The sequence below is a fragment of the Sycon ciliatum genome, chromosome 12 (assembly GCF_964019385.1).
Source record: "Sycon ciliatum chromosome 12, ocSycCili1.1, whole genome shotgun sequence".
NCBI lineage: Eukaryota > Metazoa > Porifera > Calcarea > Leucosolenida > Sycettidae > Sycon > Sycon ciliatum.
In genome coordinates, this window is record NC_088654.1 from 23,943,666 (window position 1) to 23,964,540 (window position 20,875).

Genomic DNA, 20,875 nt, shown 5'->3' on the forward strand with positions numbered 1-20,875 from the left:
CCAGAGCAAAGTCCCATCCAACTGTAATACATATAATGAAACTTTGGGTATAAGGACACTTCGTGAATCAGGACACTTTTCTGATGGCCCGCCGAGTGTCGTTATTCGCAAAGTTGACTGTACTCGCTTGAGACTTGATCGGACTAAGTTTGCACATGCGTAGGAAGTAGGAACACCACCACCCTCCGTGATCAAAAGGCAGATGCAGCTCCTTAAGCAGTGGGAGGGTGATACACACACACATATATACATGTACTTGTGTATGGCTGTGTTGATTTAATCCTCTCTACTGTTGAACCTGTACTGTAGAATACTGATGGGTGTTTAATAGTGTATGTGTGTGTGTGAGAGTGTGTAGCTGTGTGAAATATTATAACAGAACTGTCGTTGGCCGCTAGCCTGCGGAGCGTGCTGCGTACCGTACTCAACCGACCTTCCCCATGTCTGTTGGCCCCTCGTATGAGGGGACATGTGACCGTTTGGTACGGAAATGTTCAGGACAGGACTGCGTATACGTGTGTGTATGTGTGTGTGTGTGTGTTAGTGGCGGTCAATTCATCAGTCTTGCGAGCTGTTGAATGGTGTAATCCCAGCACAAGTTGCTATGTCTAACGTAGCTGTTCGCTATCATCGCTTCCGCGATGGGCAGGTCTGAGGTCTGAGGTGTGGCGGGGGGGGGGGGGGGGGGGGGGGTGTTAGTGTGTGTGTGTGTGTGTGTGTCGCTCTTTGGCATTGCATGTATTGTACTGACAGTTCCCATGCCCTTTGCTCACAGTGTATCTGTGTCCTGTTTGTCTGTCACATTGTGCCTCTGCCACCATCACCCCAACCTCCACCACCACTTCACACTGCAGGCACACGTACCGACAAGCTCCCACGGCATGCGGGCCCGTGCCAGTGCCATGACATCATCAATGACATCATCGGCATCGCCGGCTGCCGCCCAGCACACGGGCATGCTGCCGTCCAATCCCCTACCACCGAACACCAGTGGGAATGAGTCGGAACACGTGCAGCGTAATGGCAATGACAGATCGTCTCCGTGTCCATCTCCCGGTCCGGGATTCCGAGACTCGCCCCAACCTGGTGATAGCAATGTGCGTAGGAAACCTGCATCAGTGCTTGCTCAGACGTACACGAACTCTCCGTCGTCACGCCACACGCCTGGCTCTCGTCGCCGGTATGTTTGTGTGGTTGGCTACATGCTCTAGTTGTATGTATGTATGTACTGTAAGACATGTATATATAACGAGGAAGCAAATCTAACGTTTTAACGGATGACATTTCTTCGTTATAATAAGATCTGTTGAGGCCGTACTGCTTCATATATGCTGTGTGTGGATATGGAAGAATACTGCAAGATCGTTAACATATCTTCTCGTTAACCTATGAATTTTGGACAATCGTTAAATTTGCGACTCGTTATAATAACATGTCTTACAGTATTCTTTAGTTTACTTCGCAAAGTCAAACGGGATCGTTGCCCAATAATGTTATAGCGAAGGGATGTGTGTGTATGTGTGTGTGTACGTGTTTGTACGTGTGTGTGTGTGTACGTGTGTTTATGTGTGTATATACTGGCTCTGTCTACCGGACATAGAGCACGACACGCAGCCTGAGGACCTTAGGCTTAGACACTTGTCTATATACAGTATAATGCGTGTACATAGTCGATTAGTGTGTACATGATTGGGTATACATGTGTGTGTGCACGTGTATTCGTACACTCGCCCACGGAGAATGGGGTAAGACTATCGGGTGTAAAGGTTCGAACAATGGTACAAGACTGAACAGGGTGATAGATGTTCTCTGGTGTGACCCCCCACCCCCGGCCCCGTCCATCTAGGCTTCTGACAGCACTGCTGATAAGTATGTGTTGCATGCAAGGTGTCTAGTTCTCAGCACACACACACACACACACACACGCATCTTTGTCATGTCCTGGTTCCTGGTTGCCTTGTCATCAAGCAGAGGATCCGACCAATCGCATTGACAAATTGATTGTACATGATGTACTGTATGCTTTGTGTACCCAACATAACCCACAGGAAACCTTGACCTCTGCGCATAGAGCTTGGGAAAGAAAACAAGCTTACTGTAAAGTCATGTATAAAGGCCGCAGCGTATATGACTTTTTGGGGGAAATTTTGCAGGCTGCTATACGAGACGCTTCTATACAAGACAGGTATTTCTATGTATGTCAGCACTGAAGCCAGGCTTATGTGCCGACAGTGTATCTTGAAAATCAGGCTTCTATTCAAGACAGGCTTCTATTCAAGACAGGCTTCTATATGAGACGGCTTTAAAGGGGAAGTATACCCTAAAATCAAATTTTCACCAGTTGTAGTCTTCGGGGTGCTGAGTCGAATGGTCTTGGTCCGAGGAAGCTGAGACGCTCCCTTCCTACTTGAATCCCAATCGAACTCGCGCACTTCCACCGAAACTGGGTGACTGCGCCCTACTAGATGGGGATTTGTATGCAAAATGTCACTAAAAGCGCCATATCGTTCTTATAAAAGCACGGATGACCGCGATTGGCCCATATGTTGTAGTCTTTTGGACGCTGAGTCGACTGGTTTTGGTCCGAAAAGGCTGCGATGCAGCGTTCCTCCTTTATTCCCAATCGAACATGGTTGAACAAGCGGTCACGTGCTCCTGCGTACACCAGTCACCTGGTCACCGTGCCTGCAGGGTACAACTTACTAGCCTGTTTGACCTTTTTTGGGTGCAGTCCTGTCACTCGAGTTGAACTCGAGTTGAACCTTGGTGTGAAAGTTGTCGCCTGCTGGCGCGGTGACCAGGTGATTTGGGCACCCAGGAGCACGTGACCGCTTGTTCAACCATGTTCGATTGGGAATAAAGGAGGAACGCTGCATCGCAGCCTTTTCGGACCAAAACCAGTCGACTCAGCGTCCAAAAGACTACAACATATGGGCCAATCGCGGTCATCCGTGCTTTTATAAGAACGAAATGGCGCTTTTAGTGACATTTTGCATACAAATCCCCATCTAGTAGGGCGCAGTCACCCAGTTTCGGTGGAAGTGCGCGAGTTCGATTGGGATTCAAGTAGGAAGGGAGCGTCGCAGCTTCCTCGGACCACGACCATTCGACTCAGCACCCAGAAGACTACAACTGGTGAAAATTTGATTTTAGGGTATACTTCCCCTTTAATACAAGACACACTACGGTATGCAGTTTATGGAGATGTCTGTCTGTGCCGCTATGTGTATATTTGTGTATTGTCACAGATCGACTGTCAGCCACGACTTTTTGGCCATCACTATTCCAGTGCCGACATCCTGCATCATTTGCGGAAAGAAGGTATGTTGTGTGGTGCTGGTGGAGGTTGAGGTGGTGCTGGTGCTGCTGCTGCTCGTGCTTGTGCTGGTGCTGGTGGTGTGTGCAGGGGGGGGGGGGGGGGAGGGGGTGGGGGGGGGGGGGGGGAAGTGGGGGGGGGGGGGGGGGGGGGTGCTGGCAGTGATGGAGGAGGCTTGTTTTTGGTTGTTTCTAGACGGCAAAGAGGACAGTGACCTGTGTCCATCTACTTTTGATTGTTGTGGGACCATCACTATGGCTGATGCAGTGATGGTATTGTTATACTGTGGCTGTCATTGCTTCTTTGGTCATTTCTGTCCTGCGCGTGTGTGTGTGTGCGTGTGTGCGTGTGTGTGTGTGCGTGTGTGCGTGTGTGCGTGTGTGTGTACGTGTGCATACTGCCGTACACATACTATAGATCTTCAAGAAGCGGTGTCAGCGTTGCCAAGGCTGCATGGGAGCAGCTCACACCGAATGTGCTATCTCCAGCAACACTGCAGTATGTCCACGGTGAGTAGTAGTAGTAGTAGTACTCTATGTGTAAAGGGTTTTCAGGACCGCCGGAAGCAGTTTTTGATTGGTTTGGTAGTATCATGGCCGCTCACACAGTTTGTGTATGATATGGCGGGTGCACCTGCCCTCCACAGTAGGAAACCTGTGTGGGTGGCTGAAAAGTTGGTCCGGTAATAACCTGACCAAGCGGACCGGTTCCGGCGGGCTGGGTTTTGTTTCTGTGTTCCATGTAACACTGTATACACAGTAACAGGTACCGTGTCTTCGGCAATACTGGACGAGGCACTTACTAGTAGTAGTTCACGAGCCGTAAAATGTCACCCAATTTGAAAAAAATCCATGCAAAAGCCCTGATGTTTCAGCCAGGTGGTCATACAAGATCATTTCTGAAAATACCTGTGCGGTATCTGCAGTACACGAATGTACAAGCATAGAATACAAAACACAAAGACGCTGGGATCTCGCAAATAGGAATATGACGAGCGTGAAACGGCAACCCCTTTCTGCAGCATCCAATATTGCTGTTCTTCTATAGGAGATGAGACACTCAGTGTATGTGAGTACAGTAGCATAGGTTCTACACAGAGCAAAGGGCAGGCAGTACAGGTTCAGTGTAGCGTACCTAGTCCTTCCAGGGGCGTGCTCGGCCCCCAACTAGGGGGGTGCACGGGAGCCGAGGGGAGCCCCCCCCCCCCCCCCCCCCGGCTATTTTCTGCAATTTGTTTGCAACCTTTCTTGAATTTTAGAGCATATTTGCATACATTACAATTGCCTTGGATCAGATTGAAAATTTTTGGGGGGTGCACGTGCCCATCGCCGAGCACGCGCCTGCCTTCATGGAGGGGGGGGGGGGGTAAGATCATGTACTTGACAAGCAAGGACATGCAGCAGCTGGTTAAGGGGTACTAGTCCTCTTTTCACGGCTGTATCTGGGCCGACCGCACAAGAACAGGCATCACTTTGGTTCCACACAAGCAAATCACTCCAAATTTTCTCCACACACAGATGAAAGGGTGGTGATTGCAACAGCAGAAAATATATTGTCATGCTTTGCGAGATCCTTGGAAAATATAAATCAGAATGTACACTTTTCTGTCGATATGACGTGCAACACATTTTCTTTAAAAAAATTCCAGGGGAAGACTATTTGATGGGTCCAAATTTGTTGGATCCAAACCATCTAGGTCTGTGGAAGGGCACCTGGGCCAGCAGAAGTCCATCCAAAGGAACAAAGGACGCACAATACACCTTATAAAACAACATTATATAATACGCAATCGTTTTACAACAGGATTGATTGTAAGACTGCTTTGGCTCAACGCGAGCGCATCTTGGGTTCTCTTAGTTCAAAGGATAAAACTGTAACTCATCATTAGACACCGTAATGAAAAAACCAATGAAACAGAAGACGACACTAGGAGACAAGCTCCAGGAAAAACGGGCTAGAAAACCGTATGTCGTACATGAAGACCATGGGAATGTCGTAGGCGTGCCATGGCGCAAAGGGTAAGTAAAATACTTTGGAAGACACGATATAAAGAAGAAAGAAGACTGTATAATCAATTGCTTGTATGCTTGTATGTATGCTTGGTGCGAACCATTAGTTTGTGACCATACTTATTCATGCAATATCTAACAAGCCTGTAATATCTACAAAGCATGCAATATTCCACACTCCCTCCGGATGAGAGTTTAGAACTTGTGTACTACATGTACCTGACTTATTCCTACAACAGCGTGATGATACTAGAGTACCGAGCATGGTACAATGGGATACTGTCATCTAAAACAGAATCTTGTTTCAGTTCTATAAAGCGCCGGCAACAATCAGTTGCTGTCTGGCCTTATCAGCTGACCGGGTAGCATCTCTCTTGCGACGCATGGCGCCGGGCTGCACACCCGATTGCTGGCTAGCAGAGGCTGTGTCTGTAACAACTGCCTGTACTTGTTTGGCGAGAACGTCGGCGGCTGGTGCAGGTCTCGATACCTCCACGGGGTACAGTCGCTGTACTGGACGACGCATGGTGGATGCTCGTCCTCCACGGGAAGAGCATTTTCTCACTGCTCCTTGGACCTTGTTGTCCTTGCCTCCCTCTGGACTTCTTCGCACTGAGACACTGCTGAGCCGCTGTCGATATCAGACCGGGGTTGTGGCTCGTGTAGCCACTTGGGACCGGTGTACCAGATGGTATTGGTGAGCTCACTGGGCTTCACTCCTCGTGACGGCAGGTCGGCTGGGTTTGACGATGTTGGGCAGTAGCTCCAGCAGGACGTCGGAACGAGACGTCGGATCTCTGTCACCCGGCTCTCGACAAACTGTTTCCAGGTTTGCTCCACGCCAGCTATCCACGCTAGTGCAACTTGAGAGTCTGACCAACAGTGAATCTGATCTATCTTCATCAGATCTGCCAACGTTGTTGAAACTGAGGTCATCAGGCAAGCCAATACCAATGCTGAGAGTAGCTCGAGACGGGGAATGGTCTGCTGTTTCAGCGGCGCAACTCGAGTCTTTGCGGCAACTAGCTGTACTGAATAGCCAATCTACACCAGAGTAACCGCCTCGCTTTCCATGCCAGGAGAGGATCGTCTCGTGTTGGCAGAGCATGAGTCTGCATGTTTCACTTGCCACTCCTGCAGGGTAGCAGTTGAAATTGTTCCACTCTCTTCCTTGGCAGTCCACACAGAGCACCGATGGCAATACTTGGCGCTCGTATGGATGGCCACAACCTTTCCTGATGACCAGGAGATTGCCGTGAACACACCGTTAAGAGAGGAATACCCTCTGCGCTGCCATGTGCCGTCAAAGGTTTCTGCATTTTGACCTTCGGGATTTTCTGCTAACAGCTGCTGGGCAGCATAGTTGCGGCTTTTCTCGCCAACCGTGTGTGCAGCCTCGATTGCAGCTTGTTAGTGTTTCTGGAAGTTCGTCTTGTTGACAGGGTTGGGGAGGTCCATAATGGCACAGAATTTCTGGAGACCAGAGTGTCCTCGGCTAATGCGCCTGGCAGCTAAAACGGAGCGTCGGTTGACGTAAAAAAATCTTGTTTTTATGGACGATGAAAACTTGACATTAGTACCAGGACATGATTCTGATGAACAGGATATGACCATGTGTGATCCTAAGCCTTGCTGTCTCTCCTCTTCCAAAATGATACCGCCAACTTTACAAACTGCACACACAGCACATTTCAGCAGAATCTCCTGCAGCTGCTCCAAGTCGAAAATACGGTTTCCCGCACCAGTACAGTATGGGGCTCATCAGCCTCGAGACAATCACTGGCATCACTGCTGTCACTCGTGTCTGGGTTCGAGGTCAGTCTCCGTTCCAACCTCGCCATCGCTGTCTGATGTCTCCTGCTCCCACCAGGGTTTGCAGCCGACGAGCTTTGCAAATGAGGAGCTACGTCCAATATCTTCTGGCTCCGCTTCCACAGGAACAGGGTTAGGATCGGGAGCTGTTTCAGGCTTCTTTCCATCAAATTTCTTCTTTTTGGCAACGTAGTATCTACCTTTCCTGTTTTTTGTTTCCCATCTTCAAGCTCAGCACAGCGAGTGCAGAATAGTTGCTGTTTGTAATGCAGAAAGCTCAAGGGAACCCAGTTTTTACGCTGGGCCGCCGTTTTAGTGCAGTCATGGTAACGAATATTTGAATTTTTGCCACGTGGCATGAGTACTCATGTTTGCTCTTCTGACAGCATGGTCACGTTGCAGTGCGTACATACCCACGCGCACTTCTCTGGCCTGTAACTCTGCAAATACTGTGCCGATTCGCCTCAAATTTCGGATTCCACAGGTTCAGGGCCTTGTGGGTCGGGTGAAAGTGTCAAAAAGCCGATTTCTAAACTTCGATGTTTGACCCTACAAAGGAGTACTACAGTGCTGGCAACTGAAATCCGACCCCCTGAGCGGTGGGTTCACATTCTAGCTGTCTCTGTTTCGTAGTTTTACCATCCCGTGTTGGGTCTTTGCGATGTTAGCGCACCGCTCAGGGGGTCGGATTTCAGTTGCCAGCACTGTAGTACCTATTTAATGAACCGCCGTAACTATCATGATTCAGTTAGCGACCCTACACGTGTGTATTCAGACTCAGAGGACTAGTACTCTACACTGAGGACTTCCTCAGTTCAGGCTGTAAGCATTGCAAGACAATGAGAGCATGTGTGTGTGTTCTGTGTGTGTGTGTGTGTGTGTGTGTGTGTGTGTGTGTGTGCGTGCGTGTGCGTGTGTGCGTGTGCATATGTATTTGCATGCGTGTGCATGTGTGCTGGTACTGCATTCACAGGACACCCATCACCGAGGCATACAGCAGTGAGTCGGATTCCGACTATGGTGACGACCATGGAGGGACTCCAGCAGCAATGACGACCACCAGCACCAGCAGCAGCAGTGCCACTACTGGTCCTGCTTCATCGTCATCATCATCAACATCCTCTACAGCATCAGCACGCTACAATTCCCACGAACACTTTAGCAGCCCCTCGTCATCACCCACCTCTGAACTGAGAGACACTGATGAAGCCTTGGTGTCTGGTTCTGATGCTGTTGTTGCTGCTGCCGCCGCCACCGCTGCAGCTGTGTCAGCCGTGGTTGCACCGGGAGATGACGCGTTGTCAAAGGTGTGTAGATTTGTATTGTGTGTGTGTGTGTGTGTGTGTATGTGTGTATGTGTATATGTGTGTATGTGTGTGTGTGTGTGTATGTGTGTGTGTATGTGTGTATGTGTGTATGTGTGTGTGTGTGTGTGTGTGTGTGTGTGTGTGTGTGTGTGTGTGCGTGCGTGCGTACGTGTGTGTATAGGGATTCACTGGCCAGAAAAAGTCACTTCAAATAGCTGTATGGTGTAGACCAGGCTGAATAGTGACGGTCAATTCTTCAGCCTTGCAAGCTGTTGAATGGTGCAATCCCAGCACAAGTTGCTATGGCTTCTGCCGTAGCATTGCTATCATCGCCTCCGGCGATGGGTGTCAAAGGTCAAAGGTGCGTACGTGTGTGTGCATCTGCATACTTTGAAGTACATATGTTTAATTGTTGGTGTTTGCATATGCAATCCTGTACAGGATGCCGCTCTAGCAAGTTTTGAAACTGACAAGCTAGTGCGACAAGCAGGTCGTGGTATGTACGGTGATCTGGCGTTGGAAGACCGCAGAGATAAACTCACAGAACAGGTGGGAGCCAGTGTGTGTGTGTGTGCGTGCCTGCGTGCGTGCTGTGCTGTGTTCAGACATGGGTGTCGTGATTGCGCGCTGTGCTGTGCTAGATGAGCGGGAATCGCGAGTCAGGCTCTCCACAGTCTTAGCAAGCTTTTGATTTTTCCTTTCCAGGACCTCTACTCTACGGTCAAGATCCGTGCATGCATTCTTTGCACGGTCAACAACAGTTGCACTTGGCAGTGCCTTTCAACTAGGGGTGATCCGGGTAACCCGGGTACCCGTCTGTTTAGCTGCTGATCCGTTAGCAAACGAGTACCCGATAGTCGTGTAGGATTGTAGGGTACAGTATTAGAAGCTTGCTTGTACAGTTGTACAGTTCAGTGCACAGTTTTGAGTGTGTTTTTCCTCGTTCAATCCTGCTACATATCACGGTATCCATTGTGGCTACGACAATTTTGACTGTTTGCATGTAGCGCAGTGATTGTGCACGCTGTGCTTGTCGCGGTGTAGTGTACTTGCATGACTTCGCATATCCTCCTGGCATGAAATCCGGAAGGCTACTGTAGCAATTGTTGCCCGAAAATCTCTCTCCTATCAGAATGCCTGTAAAAGACATGTTGCGCTTACGATCCCAAGCAAATGCTATGTTTTTGGAAAAAGTATGGCGGATAAAGGGTATCCGATAACCTGCCCGTTAAGCCAGATACCCGTTTGTTACCTTAAAGGGTAACCGTTTCACCCCTGCTTTCAACTCCATCACACGATTTACACGTCGGTTTCTTCAGCCCCCCACCCACACCTGCCACGACGACATAATATCTTATAGCTGTCCGCGCAATCTGAACTGCTTTGGAAATGAACTTGGTGACGTTCTTGAGTACTCAATACGTTCTCGGGCACTGTGACTTTGCAACTTTGCATTCTCATATCTGGTGAAGAAATTCGTGCTTGTGAATGATATAGAACTGCGAGAGTCAATAGGCATCTTTAAATCTTGCATACAGAGCGGAATGACTTTGCCCAGAACAAATTGACACTTGCTTACAGCTACAGAAAGGCACACCTCCGAGGGCACGGCGGGTTGCACCTCCGAGGGCACGGCGGGTTGCACCTCCGAGGGCACGGCGGGTTGCACCTCCGGGTCTGCCAGTGGTGGAGCTAGAGGTTGACCCTTCTCACCAGCTCACCTCAGTTTCCCTGGTCTTGACTACACTGCCGCTGCTGTTGCTGCTGCGGTGGAGGAGGAGGCTCCGGGCAATTGACGATTAGATGACTAGGGCTGCCACAACGGTAGCATGATAGCTGCCCACGACGCGGTGCTGCAGTTGCCAGAGCGGCTAGGGTTTCCTCCAACTTCGACATCCTCGCCAGGAGCTCCGTCATCCCGTCGGGTCGCGCGTCACATACAGCTACAGCTGGTGGTGGCTGTGAACTGAGGTGGGTCTGCAGGATGGCCAGGGCCCATACTGGCCGTAGCACGTGCTGCAGTGTGGCATCTAGAGTGCCGGGAGCCTGCCGCCGGACATCGAGGCGCAGCTCTCGGCTGTCCAACCCGTCGATACACTGGTCCTTGGCAAGCTGCTCGCGGACGTTGGCTGCCAGGGCAGGGTAGTCGGATAGGGACTCTCCTGGCCACGGGTGCCTGGCCTTGAGCTCAGCTCGGTGAACATCAACTCGGACGGCTGGCGAGAATCTGCCCTCCAGGGTTGCCACCAGCTGTGCAATGTCTCCTTGCGCTACGTCAGTCAGTGAGCCGTAGTATGACTGGGCACTGTCAACCAGGTACAGAGGGAGGTAGTCAACCTGTTCCTGCTGTGTCCAGGCATTGACTCTAGACACTTGCCGGAAGTGCGCTATCCAGATTGTCCAGTCCGCAGACGCACTGCCATCGAATTTGTCCAGGGTACTAGCGCACGGCCGGAGACGAGGTGGGTTGCCTGCCTGCTGGTGTTGAGCCATCTCTGCACACAGGTATGGTATCTTCCACCAAACAAACAACAAGCAACAGAACTTAACACCGCTGCCAGCAGATGTAGCCTGGCCTCAGTGGGCCAGGCAGCAGACAAGGAGAATCATCAGATCAACACTCACAAATAGGTTACAGTTGTGGATCAGAAGCAGACTCAGGCTGTGTTTACATGAGGCGTTTCAACCCGCTATAAACACAGATTGACTGGCGCGTTTACATGACGCATTGCGCTTGACCCGGGTTGAAATTTCGCCCCGGGTTGATTTCAACCCTCCCGTTGAAATGGAGAAAGCGTACTATCGTACTTCTGTGCGTCTCTCGCGCCAGGTTTGAACAGCGCTGCACAGGAATTTTTTCCATGGCCGAATAGATTATACAGAGAGGGAGGATAGAGGGTTGAACTCGTTGTTGACCTTCAGATACCAGTGACTTTTAAACTGGTCTACTTTCAAAGTTTGTAATGTTTGTAATGTTGTTTTCCATATTGATTTTGTCCCCTGGGTAAACCTCGTGTAAGCCCTGCTGATATGCAACAGTGTGACATAGTGTCTGTGGGGAGCAGAGACACTAATGAAATGCTTCAAGTTCTGTACCATACCCTGTAAGTTCTTGTGGCCTTTTTTTCGTCGAAGATCTCTAGGAGATTAGAAGATGTGCCCAATTCTAAATGAGTCCACGAGAGCGCTCTTCCAAGAAGTGATGGCTGATCAGAAATTTGAAAGAGGCCCGTGTGAATCCATGCTAACTCTCGCGTGTCTCGGCATTGTTTGGCTAACCCAGATCAAGCGGCTCCAACAAGAGATCGACAACGAGAAGATGAAACAGAGCGAGCTGTTACATCAGCGCAAGCAAGCGACGGTCGAGCGGCACAAAACCGTGATCAACGAGTGCATTGTGAGTAAATCAGTTTTCGTACTATTCATGTAAAACGATTTTACAGCCTGTTGATGAGTGTTATTCTGCTTTCGGTTACACCTTCCGCCATACAGTACTGTTGGTCGCCGAAGAACTGGGTGCGAGGGGGGGGGGGGGGCAGTCTCCTAGCCTAGACCGTTCCTCAACTTCTTATTTTCATGTACTACAGTCTATGCACAGTCGAGTCACCGTGTGCACATTGGTAAGGTCACTATGCTGTGCTTGATGAAATTCTAGCCTGGCCGTTCTTCTGCACCCGGCAGTGCTGTAACTTGTGAGCAGTGTGGGTCTTGTGTGCTCATTGCCTTCTCTGCTGTCATCATATTTCTCTGAAAGAGAAAGAGGGTTGGTCAACTGAGCGCGACAATCGCCTTCTTCTAACAGCATACACCCGCTTACGAGGACACGTCCTTAGCCACGTACAAGGACGTGTCACTTAGACCTGGATAAATGCGCTTTTCATCCTTTCCCTATTACAGCAAGGGTATCCAGTTTCATGCCGTTGCATACAAATAAGCTGAATGGTGGTGGTTAGTTCTTCAGCCTGGGAAGCTGTTGAACGGTGCCATCCCAGCGCAAGTTGCTATGGCTTCTGCTGTAGCACTGCTGTCATCACACCCAGCATTGGGTGTCTCTAAAGGTCTAGATGCTTCACTTTGTTTACTTATCCATGATGTATGTGTGTGTGCGTGCGTGCGTGTGTGTCTGTGCAGTCTCATTCTAACAACAAACTGGAGGCCCTGACGTTGCTGATGCTGCAGTACCTCTCTGGTCTGCATGACTGTGAAGAAGCCGCCGACAGTTAAGAGAAGTGAGGGTTGAGTGTGAGGAACATGACAGCACACACTCTCTCGTCTTCTGGGTATGTATGACGTCATCATGCCATCATGATGATGTCATTGTGGTGATGTTGCACTGGGATGGCATTGATACTTCTGTTGCAGCAGTGCTGCGACGGTAGTGCATGTGTGTGGTGCGTAGGCACTGCGGCATCGTCACCATTGCACCGCCCATGTGCAGTGTGCAATGATGTCGCCGTGATGTCACTGAGCTGCTACCACATAGGAATGATGTCATTGCCCCAGACTGCACCAGTGATGCTGAGTGCATGATAAGTTGTAACATTACTACTTCATCTGCTAGTACATGTAGCAGTGCAGTAGTACCAAAGTAGGTGTATGTAGTGTAGGGTGTCTCTACCGCTAGTACATGTAGTTAGTAGTGCAGTGCAGTATGAGACTAGGGATAGTGCAGTGCAGTATGAGACTAGGGATAGTGCAGTATGAGACTAGGGATAGTGCAGTATGAGACTAGGGATAGTGCAGTACTAGTATTGTATCCATCCTACGTTGAGTATTGGTGCTGTGCTCGCCACTAGTACTACATGTATTGCCAGTAGCACACTGGTTATCAGTGTGTTGTAGCACACCAGGCAGGCAGGCTCATCCCTGCCTGCTACATAGCCATACTGTAGTGCTAGGCAGTATCTCACGTCACATGACCGTTTCCATAGTCGCCGCCAATCAGCACACTGTTAGCCGTTCTATTCTAGTAGACGGTGTCGAGTCGTGTGACCGTTCCCATGGTTGCGGCCAATCAACATGGCCGTGCCTCAGTCCTGTAGTGACACGCAGTTGTGCGGCCAGTCAGCGGCACTGGATGTTAGCTTACCAACCGTACTGTGAGCTGGGGCCTGCACCGAAACTCACTCCGCTTCTAGTCTCGTGTGTTTGTAGATCATAGCACACCCCCTCCTCCACCTCCACTATGTACTCTCAAACCCTGCCCGCCGTCGTTTGTGTTCCCATGTCGCATCCGCTGTAGAGAAGTGTTTAATATAATTGTTTTATCATTTTATCACTCTTGTTATTTTCTTCCTAACTTATGTTCGAGTTGCGGCTGGCCGTGATTTCTAAATGTTGAAGTTTCTTGTCTCGTTTGTAGTCAACGACTAGTGCATTTTGTACGGTATAGACGTTGGCAGCATAATATCTGTCTCTCGTTCATGTACTACAAGATAATGCACACAATTCCCCGAGATAATACTGTCACTGAATTAATTTCATCTTGGTGACAAATGGAATATCTTACTGTTACGCTCACCTCACCGAACCGTTTGTAAAATTGATAGCTTATCACCGTGCTCACCGGACCCATGTGTTTTACTCGCGTATTCACGCAACTGATCACGTCTTTGTTAATACAGTGTATCATTTACACAGCGCCAATGAGATGACTCTCTACTGTACGTAGCACCTACAAGTACCCCGATCATGTCTCATGATAATGCGCTGAGCTTGTTTGGTCTTGTCTCATGCCGTCTACACCCTACACTACTGTGGTCCCTTCTCAAGGTTTTCTGTTAGTGAATGGGGGTTGTAGTAGTGAATGGGGGTTGTAGTAGTGAATGGGGGTTGTAGTAGTGAATGGGGGTTGTAGTAGTGAATGGGGGTTGTAGTAGTGAATGGGGGTTGTAGTAGTGAATGAGGGTTGCAGTAGTGAATGGGCATATTAGCGAATGGGGGTATTAGTGAAGGTGAGTATAGTGAATGGGGGTAGTAGTAGTGAAGGGGGGGGGGGGTATGAATGGGGTATTAGGAAATGGGGGTTGTCACATGCAAATGGCAGTTTCTGGCCGTTCAATTCGGCGTGTCCCGACCTAGATCAACCAGACTTGGATTTGCTCAACCCACCTCCGAAGCCTCGAGCAGCATGCACCGCTGGATAGACTGTGTGTCGTGTCGTGAAAGCAAAGTAACGTTACAATGTAGCGTATTGAAATGCTCTGAATACACTATAATTATACATTTGCTTTAGAAAGGAAATCACAGCTGGCACGTGCATGCAGTTCATTATAGTTGAGTTATTTGTGGGTTTTCTGGAGAGGAGAATTGAAAAATCATAACCAGTGCAGGCAGCGGTCACAGGACATGCAGGAACACAAGAGCGTTCACTGTTTGAAACTAGATCAGGTGTGGTCTGCGGCGTTGCTTGTGAATAATAACAGCAGTCCATTTGTGTGGCCACTTTGGCCAGGTGGGATGACATCACCATCCACAATGGCCAGGTGGGATGACATCACCATCCACAATGGCCAGGTGGGATGACATCACCATCCACAATGGCCAGGTAGGATGACATCACCATCCACAATGGCCAGGTAGGATGACATCACCATCCACAATGGCCAGGTAGGATGGCATCACCATCTACACTACACTGTGCTTTTCTGTACAGCAATTTCCAAACCAAAGCGGATGGGGAGAGACAGACACAGAGAGAGGGAGGGAGAGACAGACAGAGACACAGAGAGAGAGAGAGAGAGAGAGAGAGAGAGAGAGAGAGAGAGAGAGAGAGGGGGGGGGGGGGCTGGAGTAGGCTGGATACAAACTGAGGACAAGCCTGGCCGCAAAACCAGCAGTGCCAACTTGCCTCTCGCTTGCAGAGAAACTTCTGCAATGTTTGCAATTGCGGGAAGCCCACTCCTGCTTCTCTTCGGTTGGATCTTGTTACTAGTATCTACATTGGGATGAGTTGAATTAAGTGGTCTCAACGTTAGACAAAGCCATCATTGGTACGGCAAGACATGTGTTCTAACACCATGCAGCAGCAGCAACAAGACCACCGCCTCCACCACTGTCGATGCCACTGCCGTAAATGATACAACAATGGCCACCAGCTGAGTATGCTTATCTGCTTTATGGGGTAGGCTGCCGCTCCGCTCCTTGGTTACGTGGTGAGCCTATAGTTCGTCTCCTCATTGTCGCTTCGCCGGCTCACCAAGGAACACACGACGATTGTCTTCGGCAACCACCGGGTGTTGAGTGTAGTAGCGGATAAGCACTTTCATCGTCTCAAATTGCATTTCACCCACCTTAAGGTGACCGTTTGCCTTGACATCGATCTTGAATGTATCCACTCTAATGTGTCAAATGTGCCGTATAAGCAGAAAGACCCGATACACGAGAACACACACATCCACGCATGTGCATGCACACACACACGCACACACACACACACACACACACACACACACGCACACACACGCACACACACACACGCACACGCACACACACACACACACACGCACGCACGCAGACATTGGACATCAACCAAGAACCATTCTGCTACAGTGAAACAGGCAAACAAGCTGATCATCTGATCACTTGTCAACAAACCGGAAGACACCGGGAGTTGGACCAGGCAAGAGCCAGGGCATCACAAACATCTCTCAGCCCGGGTTGTACATGCACTCTCACTTACTCTCCATCGTAGTAGACTGCTAGCGCAAGACCATTACCCTGCAGGGGACATTATACACAAGAACGCACACACGCACACGCACACACACACACACACACACACACACACACACACACACACACACACACCAGACTATACACTCAGACCTCGCTTATCCACTCCTCTTTTATCCGGTCCTCTTTTATCCGGATCCCTCACCATCCGGAAGAAAATTGCTGGTTACCGATTTACAGCATATGTCATGCATCCTTACAATATGTGTGTTCGATTACCCGGTTCCCTCGCTTATCTGGATATTTTTGGGGAAAACGGATGTGTGCGGTTAAGCGAGGTCTGACTGTATATGATCACGTGTTGACTCCCCTGATGCTATGACTCCCCAAATTTACATGATGGTACAGTGTGTCTGCTGTCTGCTGTCTGATGTGTGCAAGTACGCGAAACTCAACATACTGTAAAAGCAGAAATTTTCGGTGGTGTTTTATTTTTGGTAACTTCGGTGCCGAAATTTTTACCGAAAATAAAACACACCGAAAATTTCAGTATAGTACTAGTACACTAACCTGGCAAACGGGTTTACCGAAAATTTCCCTCCGCCGAACCGCCGGTTTTGGAGAATACCGAAAATATTACACCACTGAAAAGTTCTGCTTTCACAGAGTACGGTGTTGTGCTGGGGAGTGCCTGTGTTCAGTACATGGCTACACGTACACCCGGTATTGATTGGTGTCGGGGTCCCATCGCCGCCGTGATGCATAAATCTCCAAGTACTGGTACAAAGTACTACAAACTGTGCAGCGCTGAAAAGGTACAAGTGAATAAATATCAAACACATGCTGTCAATGTGCAGGTCAGCGACACCCGTACTGCTACTTACCCCAGACTGGCTGGTGCGTACGAGAAAAGCATTGTTCTTGCCATGCTAGAGTGGGTAGCAGCAGTGCCAGCAGCATCACCAGCAACAAAAGCAGTAGCAGCAACAGCAGCATCACCAGCAACAACAACAGCAGCAGCAGTAGCAACAGCAGCAGCAGCAAAAGCAGCATCACCAGCAGCAACAGCACCAGCAGCAGACAAAATGCAAAGAGAATCAGCAGAATACACAGAGATAGACTCAAACAAACACACCGCAGGGCAAGTTCCCGGGTGCATACCAAGGCTACACCGGAACTGATCTCTCTCTCTTCCCCAACGGCAAGGATTAAGACGTTAAATCCTGTACGGCCAGATCTGTGGGCAATACGGTCCCAGAATGGAAATGCACTGTGGAAAGAAAGAGGACTAAGAAAGATTCCGGAATTTTGCAATAAACCCATTGCGCATTGCCAATTATGGATTGCACGATCATTGCATGTGAGTGCGCTGGGATCAGCAATGCACTGTTCAACACCCCAGACGACCATACCCAGGTGGCTGTGTGGGGTGTTTATGGTACAAATTACGTCATTGCGCAATGGGCTTACTGATATCATACCAGTATGTACTGTGCTGCTCGATGAAATCCAATCAAGTAAGGAAAGGCCACGCTGTGCACTGTGCAGCTCTGGACCCTGCAAACCCTAGGATTGTGAAGTGACACAGGGTGCAGACTTGATGCACGCGATCGGATTTCATTGAGCAACACTGCACTATAGTTGGTGGTTGTATTGCAGCCCGGCCTAACTTGTGGGTATGGTGAACAATGTCACGTGGAGAGTGCATGTGGTTGGGAGTTTGGACTAAGTGATGTACATGCTGAAAACTGCTACTTACCCCCCTCCCCCCTCGGGTGGTAGACCCCCGCCCTGGCGATAGACTCCCCCCCCCCCCCCCTTGGTGATCCATTTGGCTATACCCGTGTATACAGCGTTGCAAGAAAAGGATTCTGGACCCTACCGAATGTAAGATGGCCTCCCCTTGGTCTCTTGTGATATCTGAGAAGAACCATGGCTCTCTCACTGCAAAACAAGCACACAAGCACATAATATATATACAGTCAACTTCGCTAATAACGATTGCGGATATAACGACAATTCGCGAATAACGACATAATTTTCATGCCCGGAGCAAAGTCCCAACCAACTGTGACACATATAATGAGACTTCGGATATAACGACACTTCGCGAATAAGGACACTTTCTGATGCCCCGCCGAGTGTCGTTAAAAGCGAAGTTGCTGTACATGTATATGCAAACATGCACATAGGAGGAGGACGACGAGGACGAGGACAATGAGGAGGAGGAGGAGGAGGAGGAGGAGGAGGAGGAGGAGGAGGAGGAGAGAAAAGGAGGAGGAGGAGGAGGGGAGGAGCATATTGTAATTGAATGCTCCGATGTGTTTCTGACCATCGTTTAGATAATTCATTGTTCACACAAGAGAGGTATAATTATAATTATAATGACTAACTTAAATGTACATGTAGGTGCTGGGTAGAAAGATGGATGGACGGTGGATGGATGGACGGATGGATGGTGGATGGATGGATGCGGGATGGATGGATGGATGGACGGTGGATGGATGGACGGTGGATGGATGGATGGTGGATGGATGAACGGTGGATGGATGGACGGATGGATGGACGGTGGATGGATGGGTGGACGGACGGATGGGTGGATGGATGGATGTATGGATGGACGGGTGGAGAGAGAGTGAGTGAATGAGTGAGAGAGAGAAAGCAGAGAGAGCCTGAGAGAAGAGAGAGAGAGAGAGAGAGAGAGAGAGAGAGAGAGAGAGAGAGAGAGAGAGAGAGAGAGAGAGAGAGAGAGAGAGAGAGAGGAGGCTGTATAGCGACTCCGAGTTCATGTTCAATTATGGACATCGATCACTTTTCTGATGATCGTGATGTGAAATTCAGAGTCGCAACACAACTTCCTCTTTCTCCCTATTGTGTTCAATGCTCTGCCCTATATGGGTATTGACTATTAAGCATTCTTCGGGCAGTGAAGCAACCAAATGATTGTGCTCTACCGTAGTGACGCGCATATAAGCACATGTGCCTATGCCCGGGCATAAGCGCACCCTCACAAATAAGCGCATGGGCTTATAAGTGAACCAAAATGCAGTCCATCCCGTGACACACAGACACCACAAAAACACCATATTCACATAGTTTAATGTGCATTGCGTTATCGCACTATTTGCATAATCGTACAAGGTACCGGTATACTAGCAACTCAATCGCATGCGCCTATGTGTGAGACAAAACGACCTGCAAACAATAGCAAATAACGCAAAAACTCACTCATACGCGGATGGGCCTTTATGTGCGTCCCTACGGTAACTATAATCACACACTCATGATACACAAGCACAAATGAATCTCAATTCCAGCCGTCCCTTCTTCCCTCCTTTCCTACCCCCCCCCCCCCCCCCCACACACACACACAACCATACAATCCCAGCTACTAGTCGCTGCACTTCAAGCAACTGACTCAGTGACGTTTTACCAAATTTCACCAAACCACTTCTTGTTGTGAGTATTACACATGTTTACTAGTGCAGAGTCGGCTAGCATTTTCTTCGGGTAGCATTTTCTTCGGGTAGCATTTTCTTCGGGTAGCATTTTCTTCGGGTAGCATTTTCTTCGGGTAGCATTTTCTTCGGGTATCAGGTTTGGGTAGTTTTCCACGGGTAGCACGGGTTCCCGATCCGGTACACCCCTTCCCTTACACACTGGGTAGACATGCAGAGTATTACACAAATTTGTACACATGCACTGTACATGTCATGATTATGATGTCATCTGCGACTTCGGGTTTTCGGGTACTATTCTGTACCCGACTACCCGAGGTCCTCACGGGTAGCACGGCGGGTACCCGACTACCCGTGCACACCCCTAGTTTTTACAGCGGTGCATCCAGATTCCACACCGCCCTCCTCTGTGTACTCAATCACTGCCACTCCCCAGACCTACCGATGCCGCGGACGAGAAGTTGATAAATTGGAGGACAAACTCGCTCTGCTCCCATGTTGGCGGTATCCTCCGCAAAGGCTTGCTGCATGTGAAAGATCATGACAGCCAAAGGGAGAGTGATACATAGGCATTATAGAGGAACATAGTACGTACTGCAATAGGGGTATACAATAGGGGTATACAATAGGGGTATACAATAGGGGAATACAATAGGGGCATACAATAGGGGAATACAATAGGAGTTAACATGCGTGCGCTGATCAATTGAACTACAGTAAAACCTGCCAATGCGATCACTTGGAGAAAGCGACCACCTGTTCTAGAAGACCGCTGGAATCAGGACCAAGGGTTGCTATTTCCAGAGCAAATGACCGGCCTGGATAAGGAGACCTTCTGGTAACAGATACCATGTTTCGGCGGTCCCTTAAAAAGGGAGAGTTCAGCCTAAAATTAATTTTTCACCAGTTGTAGTCTTTGGGGTGCTGAGTCAAATGGTCTTGGTCCGAGGAAGCTGAGACGCTCCTTTCCTCCTCTATTCCCAATCGAACGTGCCACTTCCACCGAAACTGGCTGACTGTGCCCTACTAGATGGGGATTTGTATGCAAAATGTCACTAAAAGCGCCATTTCGTTCTTATAAAAGCATGGATGACCACAATTGGCCCATATGTTGTAGTCTTTTGGACGCTGCCGAGTCGCCTGGTTTTGGTCCGAAAAGGCTACGATGCAGCGTTCGGCCCTTATTCCCAATCGAACATGGTTGAATAAGCGGTCCGACTTGCTCATGCGCACACCAGTCACCTGGTCACCGTGCCTGCATGGCACAACTGACAGCCTGTTCGAGCGCATTCCTGTCAC

The 20,875-nt window shown here is 49.3% G+C and overlaps 1 protein-coding gene across 1 annotated transcript in view; it reads left to right on the forward strand.

Moving 5' to 3' along the window:
* LOC135828075 (streptococcal hemagglutinin-like) overlaps positions 1-14,211 on the forward strand; it is a 24,607-nt gene extending 10,396 nt beyond the window's left edge. The window contains exons 10-16 of the mRNA XM_065340508.1: positions 855-1,180; positions 3,249-3,321; positions 3,734-3,825; positions 8,111-8,444; positions 8,886-8,993; positions 11,728-11,841; positions 12,576-14,211. Of these exons, the coding sequence (XP_065196580.1) occupies positions 855-1,180; positions 3,249-3,321; positions 3,734-3,825; positions 8,111-8,444; positions 8,886-8,993; positions 11,728-11,841; positions 12,576-12,668 (1,140 nt within the window). The 3' untranslated portion in view covers positions 12,669-14,211. The remainder of the gene's footprint in view (positions 1-854; positions 1,181-3,248; positions 3,322-3,733; positions 3,826-8,110; positions 8,445-8,885; positions 8,994-11,727; positions 11,842-12,575) is intronic.
* The last annotated feature ends 6,664 nt before the right edge of the window (positions 14,212-20,875 follow it).